This window comes from Gigantopelta aegis, chromosome 5, assembly GCF_016097555.1.
Source record: "Gigantopelta aegis isolate Gae_Host chromosome 5, Gae_host_genome, whole genome shotgun sequence".
NCBI classification, from domain to species: Eukaryota; Metazoa; Mollusca; class Gastropoda; order Neomphalida; family Peltospiridae; genus Gigantopelta; species Gigantopelta aegis.
The window spans coordinates 30943240-30956717 of record NC_054703.1 but is presented as its reverse complement, the minus strand read 5'-3'; the positions used below and the strand labels follow the sequence as shown (position 1 = coordinate 30956717).

Below are 13478 nucleotides of genomic sequence, written 5' to 3'. Positions count from 1 at the left end.
TCCAAACTCCTTTCAGACGGCATTCATCCCACAACTATATTGGCCAAAAAGTGGCTACGACGACTAGAATTGGATGTTGTGAATGAGTGTTTTCTACCAGAGTTCACAACCATAGCTGACCCACAAGAAATATTAACAGCTGGATTCTAAGCTAATTTTCGTAATGAGTAATCCTCAAAACCATTAGGAAATACGCGAAGTGGATGGGGCCATAGCGGCACCACACATGGAGTCAAATACTAGTACAATACAGCTGGAAGATCTTATTAATGAGCTTAAGAATTTGTGCAGAGAGTCAAGGGCAGAAAAAGAGAAGCTACGTATAGATACAGAAGAAAGAGCATATCGCCTAGAACAGACATTCTTTGAATGGAAAGATCACTTGAACAATTCGGTGGACTTCATTTCTGAAAAAATACAGGATTTAGATTTTCTTAAGCAGGAGATGGCAGAATTGAAATGTTCAAAATTCCAGAATAGTACACCTCAAATCCGGAAACCACCACCTCAGTCTGACTCCGAATTGTCTCTGATTTCCAACTTCCATTCGTCTGGCACACGGTCCAAAGATTTTATTGTGAGCACACCAAAAGCTGGCATGTCTAGTAAAGCAGGCCACCAAAACACCTCAGGTAATCGCAGTTGGTCAGCGACGTTCATGCCATCACGGTCACGGCTACAAACGGGATCATGTCATGACGAGCCACACCGTCCCAAATTGGCAACGTTTGATGGACAAGAGGAGTGGGATATTTTTTTTCCATCCGTTTGATAGAATGTCCAAGCGATATGGGTGGACGGAGGAAGAGAAACTGGATCGTCTGCATGATTGTATGCGGAAGGGTGCGGTGCGATTTATATGCACATTACCCCAATTCATACAAAATGATTATGCAGCACTAGTGCACCATCTGTCTGACAGATTTGGACGAACTGATCCACCTGCAACCCTACGAAACAAATTAGTAAATTACAGACAAGGCAGGGAATCTACAGAAGAATATGCACAAGAGATCCGTCATCTAGTATCCAAGGCATACCCAGGAGTCTCTAGAAATGAAGGAAGAGCTTGCGGCAGAAGCATGCTTGAATGGATTGAAGAACACTAAAATTGCTTATGAAGTCATGAATCGTTCTCCCGTGACTATTTCTGGTGCGGTTGATGAAGTAATTCGCCTCCAGCCCAATGATAAGGCTACAATTGGCAGGGAGCAGGAATCTGCTTCTTTGCTCCATAAAGCAAGACACGTTACTTGGGATTCGAATTCTAAAGATGAAAGCAATACCTACATGTATCCTGGACGGCCTTACAGCCCAGTACCTGATAGGAAAGAGTGCAATCCAAACAATCTGGATGGGACCTCTGATCTTATTGAAGCCAGAATGAGAAACATAGAGGCAATGGTAATGAAGCTGCCTGAGATTCTGGCCATGGAAACTAAAACCAACGACTCAACCCCTACCTGTTTTGGTTGTGGTCAGAAAGGCCATTTTAAGAGGGATTGCCCTCGGGCAGAAAACATGAGCCCGTCACAGAGCAGGTCGCCAAGTCCGTCCAGAGCGGTAAAAATTGACCGAGGGAGACCTAAAATCACATTAAGTCGGCTCAGTCGTGCCAAAACCAGTATCATAGTAGAAGTAGTCGTGGATAACTTAAAGACAGAGGCTCCTATTGATACAGGGGCTGATGCCACTATACTGCCTACAGAAATAGCAGATATGATAGGACTAGAAAAGGGCAATAAGACTGTCACACTCTGCAATGCTGAAAATGGGGCAGAAATGGAGGCCATGGGAGGAGTCACTGTGACACTCTCGATGGCTGACCATTCTTGGAAGTGGCCAGTTTATGTTGCACCCATTCGTCAATCGGTTTTGATTGGGATGGACTTCTTGAAAGCTGTGGATGCAACCATTATTGCAAAACAGGGTGATATAATCATCAATAGAGTCACAGTTACCGGGATTGGGACTGGAGAACACAAACCAGTAACGGTTAATTTGGGAGAGGAAATAACCTGCCCGCCAAGGTCAGAGCAGGTTATAATTGGTAGAGTCGCAAAACATTTGCCAAGTCAAACAGCAATGTTTGAACCAGCCTCTGTGAAAGAGGGGGTATTTCTAGGTGCAGCACTTGTAACGGTCACAGACACAGTTCCAGTGAAAGTCCTGAACCCCAATACAATACCCATTGTACTGAAAAAGGGCACTCATTTAGGCAAATTAGTAGATGCAGAAGTTGGCAACAAAATCTGTGAGTGCGAAGATAATTTCAAACAAATCAGAAGTATTGACATTGACTCTGTTGTAACCAACGTCCCTGATCATCTTGAAGAACTATTGCACACTGCCTCTACACATCTACACCCTGCAGAAAAAACACAGCTTGCTGAAACGTTACTGGAGTTTCAAGATGTTTTTGCTGAAAATGACGAAGATCTCGGTTGTTTCAAAGGGGTGAAACATGCAATACCAACCGGCGATGCACAGCCTGTGAGACAGCCTGTCCGTAGAACACCACTTGGGTTTCAGAAGGAAGAAGAGGCTCAACTCCAAAAACTTCTCAACAATGGAGTTGTCATTCCTTCCTCCTCACCATGGGCAAGCCCAGTGGTGCTCGTAAAAAAAAAAAGATGGTGGCGTCCGTTGGTGCATCGATTACCGGAAACTCAATGATCTCACACAAAAAGATGCTTTTCCGCTACCAAAAATAGAAGAGTGTCTTGATGCACTAAATTCTGCGAGTTTATTCTCCACACTTGATCTACAGAGCGGGTACCATCAGATTGAAGTCTCAAATGAAGATAGAGCCAAAACAGCATTCATTACACGATATGGACTCTTCGAATTCACTAGGATGCCCTTTGGGCTATGTGGGGCACCAGGAACATTCCAAAGGGCTATGTAGTTTGTATTGAGAGGTTTACAGTGGGAACAAGTTCTGATCTACTTAGATGATGTCATCTTAACTGGTCAAAGTTTTGATGAGCACCTTGGAAGGCTTCGAATGGTGTTACAAAGGTTCCGAGATAATTCATTGAAATTGAAGCCAAGCAAGTGTCGCCTATTTCAAGAAAGAGTATTGTTCTTAGGACATGTGGTTAGTGGACAGGGTATTGAGACCAACCCTGAACTGGTGCAGCTTATAAAGAACTGGAAGATTCCTGAAAACAAAAAGGAACTGCAAACATTTCTAGGTTTGTCAAATTACTATCGGCGGTTTGTACCCAGCTATGCTAACATAGCCAAGCCACTTTATGATTTAACAAAAATTGATGCCAAATTCAAATGGACAATGGATCAGACAGCAACATTTGAAAAACTACAAGAAGCTCTGGTTTCAAGTCCTATCCTTGCATATCCTTCAAGTAAAGGACAGTTCATTTTAGACACTGATGCATCCAACTTTGGTATTGGGGCTGTCTTGTCACAGGTACAAGATGGCCAAGAGAAGGTCCTGGCATATGGAAGCAAGCGTCTTAATAAAGCTCAAGAACGGTACTGTGTCACGAGGCGAGAATTGTTGGCTGTTGTGTACTTCACAAATTACTATAAACAGTACTTACTGGGAAGATGTTTTGTAATTCGAACTGATCACAGCAGCCTGGCATGGCTCTTTAGGTTCAAGCCGCCCCAAGGACAACTAGCCAGATGGCTGGAAGAGCTCGGACAGTACAGCATTGTTATTGAACATCGAAGTGGCATCAGACATGGCAATGCAAATGCTCTCTCTAGGATCCCATGCGTGGAGCACTGTGATTGCTACATGGCAGGCCATCCAGAAACCTTACCTTGCAGGGGATGTGATTACTGCTCAAAAGTAACAGAATCTTGGGCTAGTTTTGAAAGTGATTTTGATGATATTCTTCCTCTGGTTACTTTGAGAACATCGACCTTTGCTGATCAGAATCCTTCATCAGACACATCATCCTGGATAGGTGGGTATTCCAGCGCCGAGCTAAAAACATCCCAACTTGAAGATGCACATTTCAAGATTCTTCATGAGTGGAAGGAAACTGGACGACCACCCTGCAAGGAAGACATTATGTTAGAGAGTCCAGTAATTCGACACCATTGGCTTTGTTTCAATCAAATTGAGATGCTTGATGGTGTTCTGTATTACCGTTGGGAAGGCACGAGTGGGGATGTTAGAAGACTGCTCCTTGTTCCTGATAGCATGAAAAGAGATATCCTAAAGCTTTGCCACCAGTCCATACTAGCTGGTCACCCCGGAATAGCACAGACCAAAGAAAGAGTCAAACAACTCTACTACTGGTTGGGACTGTCAAGGGATGTTGCAAAGTTTGTGGCCAACTGCAATTTGTGTCAGACTCGGAAGGATGCTCATCAGAAGCCAAAGGCGGCACTGCAAGACTATCAGTGTGGATCACCAATGGACAGGGTCAAGTTGGATATTCTTGGTCCATTTCCTACATCATTCAAGGGGAATAAGTATGTTTTGGTCATTGTCGACCAATTCACCAAATGGACTGAGGCATATGGGATTCCTTCTCAAGATGCAGAAATCACAGCAAAAACGTTTGTTCAAGAGTTTGTGACACGGTTTGGGACACCCTTGGAATTACACACTGACCAGGGTAGAAACTTTGAAAGTGAACTTTTCAAAAATGTGTGTAAACTTCTCGACATTGCCAAAACTAGGACAACGCCATATCACCCTTTCTCAAATGGGCTGGTGGAAAGATTTAATAGAACGTTACTGCAAATGATCCGTTGTTATTGTGATCAAGGCCAAAAAGACTGGGATAGTCACCTACCATATTTGACAGCTGCAAACAGAAGTACCCCTCATTCGACAACTGGCGTCACTACCAACAGATTGATGTTTGGTAGGGAAGTTTACCGCACAGAAGCGATAGTATATGGGGTAGTTAAGGCCAACAAACAGAGTGAAGATCAACAATCTTATGTTGAACACTTAGAAGAAGCCATGGAGAAAGATCACCATTTCGCAAGGCAGGCATTAAAAATGGCACAATGTAGACAGAAGCGTCTTTATGACCTCCGATTAAATGAAAAAAACTTTTCGGAAGGAGACTTGGTATTCATCAGAGATTCCACTAGAACAAAAGGCATATCCCCTAAATTACAACCGAGCTGGAAAGGCCCTTACGTGGTGATGAAACGATTGGGCCCTGTCCTGTATGAAGTCCACGATCACAAGGTTTCAAAGGTTCTACACCATGATCACCTAAAACCATGTCTGCTGCAGGATGTGACCTACTGGGTTTCAACGAAACGTAAAGACCTGGTAAACACTCCATGTGACGCGGTTGTTGCTGATGCTTGGGGAGAAATGGATACCTCGGAATCTGTGGAGCCACATCGGGATGAGACTGAAGACGTGGATCAGGTTTGCCAGGCATGTGGTGATGCTTCGGAGCCACAGTGGCACGATACATCCATCACATGTCCTGCGCCATCAAACACTCAAAATGACCTTCCTCAAAACATTGACTTTGATCGTGCTCCATATACCTACACTAGAAGAGGCCAAAAAACAAAACCTCCAGATAAACTGAATTTGTGAAACTGATTCTGGGAGCTAGTGACTTTTCTAGAACTATTGATAGTTTTAATTCAGTTTTTTCGGATTAGTTTTAATTAGGATTTTAAAGTGTTTATTTTGTATTCATTTTAAGTGTTTTCTCAGTGTAATCGATTTGCTATAAAAAAAGGGGATAGTGTAATGATTGTTTTTGACGTTCGGAAAGTTTATTGTCGCATACTTGAAGCGGGGGACATCACGTGTCTTCCTCTTCGTGTGGTCACCATTTTACGTCGGTTGTGAAATATCCGTCTGTTGACGATTCGACTACGCTGGGGAGCATCGGCCGTCTGTAGCGTCGTCCCACGCCGCAGATATATATCTCAGACGCTACAATATATTTTAATTATTATTATTATAATTTTTTCAACAAAACTGGCCTCATGTCTGGGAATAAGCCCACCCCATGCTAAGCTCACAATGAGTTGTCTTGGCCCCCTGGGCTTATTTCCGGTCAAATACGGTAATAAAAAAAAACTATATGTCAAAATTACCAAATGTGTGACATCCAATAGCCGATGATTAACATATCAATGTGCTCTAGTGGTGTCGTTGACTCCCCCCCCCCCCCCCCCCACACACACACCTTTTTGTTGATCTTTGTGGCAAGTCAACAATAAGTAATGCAAAATCTTGCACTTTTAATACCCCGTTCTCTCTCACACTCGCAACAGAATATAGAATATCAGGTTTTTACGTTTTGATAACGTGGTTATTTGGCGAGGTTTAGACAACAGTGTAACAGGCGACCTTCAGCTAGCCTGTTACACTGATATCAAAACGTAGTAACCTGATACATTTTTTTATTCATGCAACCCTTTTCAAGTTATATTTTTGTAATATGTTTCAGTCAAAAGCGGTATACAAACGCATCCCACGATTCCCCATCTCCTTGAGAGCGTTACGTAAACAGGCACGGTGGAGACAGGGCTCTAGTGCTCCCCCCACCCCCCACCCCCACCCCCACCCCACCCCCCACCATAATAATTCTGAATCAAAGATAATGTTGTAGTAAATATTAAGGCAAAGATGAATTTTATTTGTAGAATGCAGGAAATTGCATTTCAGGTCATCTAGTTTTTAAAAGTTTACGAGGGAATTTACCCCGGAACCCCCTAAAATTTTTATTTCCACCCTCGATCTGTCGGCCGCCGTCTCTCTCTCTCCCCCCCCCCCCCCCCCCCCCCCCTCACACACACACACATACACAATGTCTACTTGATTCCTCTGTGCCTGGTAAAATGTGTCCAACGACGAATGGCCCCATTAGCCAATCGTAAATAGTAAAGTAATATCGCTGGTAGGTAAATGTATATTTTTGCCCGGATCGACACATAATCTAATAGCTCGAGTCACCTCCAGACCTCCCCTTATTTATACTGATATATAGTTCCCCTACATATCAATAAGCGGAGGGCTGGAGGTGACTCGAGCTAGCAATTTAATGGTCGCTGAGCATAACTATTAACCGTGTGCAAACACGCACGTGCTGTTCGACACATGACTTTACATAACGAGCACGGACATTACTTCAAAAATAGGAAGTTGCGCATTTTAATTAATGTTTTCACTTAATTTACAGTTCGCCTTCAACGTCCAAACGTTCAACGAAAGATCATTATTATTTTCTACACCATTGCTGTACTGATAGTTTTCGTCAAATGCCGTCATATGTATTATCCTGTTTATAGAAAAATGCATTTAAAAGATCCCTTTAAAAGATTTATTGTTAGCAATAGCCTATTTAACACACCGCCTGTTTATGAAACAAATAGCCGTATGTTGGACACCAAATAATCGTAGTTTAATGTTAGAGTTTTGTTTTGTTTAACAACACCACTAGAAGACATTTATTAATTAATCATCGGCTACTGGATGTCAAACATTTTGTAATTCTGACACGTAGTCATCAGAGGAAACACGCTACGTTTCTCCTTAGCAGTAAGGGATGTTTTGGTTGCACTTCCACTGAGCTATATCCTTCCTCACCACATAGTTTAATAAACGTTTTTTTGTTTTATTTAACGACGCCACTAGAGCACATTGATTTAAAAAAAATCTTATCATCGGCTATTGGACGTCAAACATATGGTCATTCTCACACTGTTTTATAGAGGAAACCCGCTGTCGCAAGTGCTTTACACCTACCCACTGAGCCTTGCGGAGCACTCACTCAGGGTTTGGAGTCGGTATCTGGATTAAAAATTCCATGCCTCGACTGGGATCCGAATCCAGTACCTACCAGCCTGTAGACCGATGGCCTAACCACGACGCCACCGAGGCCGATCCATAGTTTAATGTGTCATTTAATTAGTAAAATAATAATTGCTCTTTAAGTACACGTAGCAACACGTGAGTTATCTCAGCTCATCGCTTCCTCTTTCTAAAATCCATTATCTCAAAACAGTTAATAGGTGAAATGTTTTAGGTGTTTTACCTCCAATAATTTCTTCGTAGTCGTGTATTACATAATGTATTAGTTACAGTAGTACTGTTTTAATTAAGACACAAATATGAAAGTAGATACATGTAGTTGTACCAAAATCTATATTTTCTTTCTCAAGATATCTAATTAGATAATAAAATAATCAATTGAAATCGTTTTACACACTGACAAAACATACACGCGCGTTCGTCACACACAAACAAGAAGGATTTATTGTTAACGCCTAACAACGAGTTCATAGCCATGTGCTGCACAATGTATTATGTACAACAATGCATTTTAATTAAGAAATAAACACGAAAACAAATACAAGTACTAATAAAATAAATAATTAACACAGTAATAACATAGTTTCCAAGACATAGATTTGGAAGAAATAGTATGCAGTAGAATGAATCGGTATTTATTTAACACAATACTTGTTTTTTCAAATTATAGAATTCTTCTTGCTAGGAAAAACAGATAAATGAACTAATAGGCAATTTGAAAAAAACAAAAACAAAACAAAAAACGGAAATGCATACCTTTATACAGAACACGGCCATCTCGGCTCAAAAAATCACGACTCAAAAAATTAATGATTAAAATTGCACGCAGAGTGTCTTCCTGTTATACCCCTGTCGTCACAATGAGACCACTGTAATAGTCACGTGACCATACACCCCTATCTGTTACTTTCCAAGAAATAATCACGCTCGGCCATCCGGGTTTTTTGTGTGTGTGGGAGACAAACATTAAAGACACGGATGTGTTACACACAAGTGTATTCTGTTCAGTTTACCGTTGTCCATTTGGTTCATTATTGATAGCACGTTGGCGCGGTCAGAGGGGTCGGATAACGATTAGTCCGATTGAAGAAAGAGAAGTTAAAAATGTAATAAAACAGCTTTAAAATGGAAAAGCTTCCGGAATTAAAAATATTACAAATGAGTACATTAAATCTACTGCGGACAAAATGTTGCCAATATACACAAAACTATTTAATGTTATGCTAGATAACACTATTTTCCCAAATGAATGGCTGATAGGAATGATTAAGCCAATCTTTAAAAATAAACGAAGCCGTTCCATGCCAGACAAGTATAGACCAATAACCTTATTATGCTGTAGCTCAAAACTATTTACAACGATTCTAAATAAGCGACTAAATGACTGTCTAGAAGAAAATAATATCTTAACTGAAGCCCAGACTGCCTTTCGAAAAGGCCACTCCACAACCGACTACCTGTTTAATATATATTCTTTAATCGAAATTTAAAAAAGAAGAAAAAGGAAATTATTCTGTGCGTTTATTGATTTCCAAAAGGAATTTGATACGATATCCAGAAGCTTCCTTTGGCAAACATTATTAAACTATAACATAAATGGCAAATTCCTTAGAATTATCAAAAACAAATGTATCAAGGTATAAAATCCTGTATCAATTTAAATAACGAATGCTCACAATTATTTTCGTGCAATACCGGAGTCCGCCAAGGTGAAAATTTGTCACCTGTCCTATTGTCACTTTATTTAAATGACTTAGAAAACCACCTGCTAAATTCTAACTGGTCAGGGGTAGCTATCGCTCTAGATGACCACGAGTGCTTTCTAGGCATCGGTATCCACTTACTTTGTCTTCTATATGCCGACGATACTGCACTACTAGCAACCAATGCTCATGATTTGCAAAAAAAAACCTAAATGTCTTTTTGGAATACTGCAAAAAATGGAAATTTAAAGTAAACAGTGGAAAAACAAAAATAATAATATTTAATGGAAATGCAAATGACTATAAGAAAAAGTGTACTCTCGGAGATAAGTCTCTTCAAAATGTTAAAGAATACAAATATTTAGGTTTAACGTTCACTAAACAAAACAAATTTAAAATAACAAAACAATGTTTAATTCAGCGTGCAACTAAAGCAATATATTTTGTTTTATCTAAAGCCAAGGATAATAATTTGCCAATTGATTGCAAGCTTAAATTATTTGATTCATTGGTCCTCCCAATACGAGGCCACTAGAGCACATTGATTTTTTTATTTTATAATCGGCTATTGGACGTCAAACATATGGTCATTCTGACATGTTTTTTTAGAAGAAACCCGCTGTCGCCACATAGGCTACTCTTTTACGACAGGCAGCAAGGGCTCTTTTATTTGCGCTTCCCATAGCCAGGATAGCACACACCATGTCCTTTGTTGAACCAGTTATGGATCTCTGGTCGATGCAAGTGGTTTACACCCACCCACTGAGCCTTGCGGTGCACTCACTCAGGGTTTGGAGTCGGTATCTGGATTACAAATCCCATGCCTCGACTGGGATCCGAACCCAGTACCTACCAGCCTGTAGACCGATGGCCTAACCACGACGCCACCGAGGCCGGTCCATAGTTTAAGTTATCATTTAATTAATAAAATAATGATTGCTCTTTAAGTACACGTAGCAACACGTGAGTTATCTCAGCTCATCTCTTCATCTTTCTAAAATCCATTATCTCAAAACAATTAATAGGTGAAATGTTTTAGGTGTTTACCTCCAACAATTTCTTCGTAGTCGTGTATTACATAATGCATTAGTTACAGTAGTACTGTTTTAATTAAGACACAAATATGAAAGTAGATACATGTAGTTGTACCAAAATCTATATTTTCTTTCTCAAAATATCTAATTAGATAATAAAATAATCAATTGAAATCGTTTTACACACTGACAAAACATACACGCGCGTTCATCACACACAAACAAGAAGGATTTATTGTTAACGTCCAACAACGAGTTCATAGCCATGTGCTGCACAGTGTATTATGTACAACAATGCATTTTAATTAAGAAATAATCACGAAAAGAAAATATAGGTACCAATAAAATAAATAATTAACACAGTAATAAAATAGTTTCCAAGACATAGATTTGGAAGAATTAGTATGCAATAGAATGAATCGGTATTTATTTAACAAAATACTTATTTTTTCAAATATTATAATTCTTCTTGCTAGGAAAAACAGATAAATGAACTAATAGGCAATTTGAAAAAAAAAGAGAAGAAAATAACAAAACGGAAATGCATATATTTATACAGAACACGGCCATCTCGGCTACGTGCTGCTATTCCCTACACACACGACTCAAAAAGTCAATGATTAAAATTGCACGCAGAGAGTCTCTCTGTTATACCCCTGTCGTCACAATGAGACCACTGTAATAGTCACGTGACCCACACATCCCTGTCTGTTACTTTTCACGGAATATTGGTTCTGATTTCCAAGAAATAATCACGCTCGGCAATCGGTTTTTTATTTTTGTGGGTGACAAACATTAAAGACACGAATGTGTCACACACAAGTGTATTCTGTTCAATTTACCGTTGTCCATTTGGTGCATTAGCCAGCGACGGGGATCAATCCTAGACAGACCGCCTATCAGGCGAACTATTTTACCACTGGGCTACGTCCTTCCTCGGATAGATGTATGTTTTTGTGTCCACGCCTGCATGTGTATCTGGTTATGTAAATGTGTTTACGTGTGCATATTTAGCTATGTCCCAGTTATGGCGATAAATTGATGTTGACTTTCTCTTATATTTATGTCATACTTATCTAACAACCAACATGAAGATATTCCGCTTCTTCTTTCGCATATATATATTTTGACCACTGGTTTATTTGTGTGATATCGCCTTTCTTCACCCCCCCCCCCCCACACTCTCTCTCTCTCTCGTTCCAGCCAGTGCTCCACAACTGGTGCAACAAAGGCCGTGGTATGTACTATCCTGTCTGTGGGATGATGCATATAAAAGATCCCTTGCTGCTAATCGAAAAGAGTAGCCCATGAACTGGCGACAGCGGGTGTCCTCTCTCAATATCTGTGTGGTCCTTAACCATATGTCCGACGCCATATAACCGTAAATAAAATGTGTTGAGTACGTCGTTAAATAAACCATTCCCTTCCATTTCAAATGAACGGATTACATCCGAGCAAAAATCCCACTCGTTTCGGCAGGCACAGTTTCAAAATGTTCACGTGCCTTTTAATAGTGTAATCAGAGCCCCACGATTGGTATATCAAAATATTTTGTATGTGCCGTCCTTTCTGTGAAAAAGCATATAAAAGATCCTTTGCTGCTAATAGATAAATGTGACAGGTTTCCTCTCAAGACTACGTGTGATAATTAGCAGATTATTAATTCATTAACATGCTCTAGAGGTGTCGTTAAACAAAAAACAATTTGAATTATTTAAGGAAATGTAACAAAGTATATGGCATATCTAGGCTGGGACATCTTGGGTAATTGGGACATTTTGGGCTTCAGCATGCCCCTCCATATTCGATGCATATCAGCTAAGCTGCAGATATTTCATGCTGTCTGCTACAGACACAGACGTAGTTTGTCTTAGCTATTGGAACATTGGGTATACCTGAGATATGTGAACAGTGGGTGTACCTGAGAGATGTGAACAGTGGGTGTACCTGAGGGATGTGAACAGTGGGTGTACCTGAGAGATGTGAACAGTGGGTGTACCTGAGAGATGTGAACAGTGGGTGGCTTTTAGTACCTGTCCACATCACCCCGACCAAATTGGTAGGGCAAAGGGAATGGGGATTAGTTCTTCTCCAATATCGAGTAATGGCTGACTGGAATTAAAGTGTATGCAATTTACAAGGTCATGTTTTATTAACTTTGAGATTTTATAATAAAGAGATTATTACCCTTCTGTGTTTCGTCAATATCATATATTGGGAGTAAAAATAATGTAACTTTAAACGTCATTTCCAACTAAGACGTATTTACGACCCTAGTACTTCTAGTTAACGTATGTGTCATAAAGAAATCAATTTCAGATTAACCTAAACACATTACAGTGTAATTGATGTCTATTGCGCTTTTTTCACTGGGTGGTATGGTGTGGCGACCTTCCTCAAGTTCAGCCAGCAAATGTTTCGCTAACGTTCGCGAACTATTTGACTGGTTTTCGACATGACCATTTTATTTGGTTTAGCATAAACTAGTCTAGCCGACGTTGTTTTTGTTGGGTTTTTCTCGATCAGACTGAGCCCTGGTCATCACCTAGGAGCAGGAAGTCGTATGTCTTGGTATTGTTAAACATTCATTCATTCATTCGATAATTTGCTATCACACGTATATGTATTGACATTATGTGTTACCGAAAAATAACGAATGGTGTTGTCACCGACGGGTGTGTAAGAAATAGAGGATAATAAACGAGTTACCAGATATTATCAAATTTATGTCCCGAGTGAAATAATTTTCAGTTGTCACGAGCTTTAGCGAGTGACAAATGAAAATTATTTCACGAGGGACATAAATTTGATAATAACTGGAACCGAGTTTGTTATTCTATTTATTACCGCAGCTATTTTTTTTCTTCTAAAAACCTTTATTTTCCACGCATATGCACGAAGGCCAACCTGTATAGAAATGATGTAAACCACTAAATACGCACTGTTCTGAGAATTACT

General features: G+C 40.1%; 1 protein-coding gene across 1 annotated transcript; it reads left to right on the top strand.

Moving 5' to 3' along the window:
- The first annotated feature begins 1056 nt into the window (after window positions 1-1056).
- LOC121373084 lies at window positions 1057-2676 on the top strand. The gene has a single exon (XM_041499531.1). The coding sequence runs from the start codon at window positions 1057-1059 to the stop codon at window positions 2674-2676; it is 1620 nt and encodes a 539-aa protein (XP_041355465.1).
- The last annotated feature ends 10802 nt before the right edge of the window (window positions 2677-13478 follow it).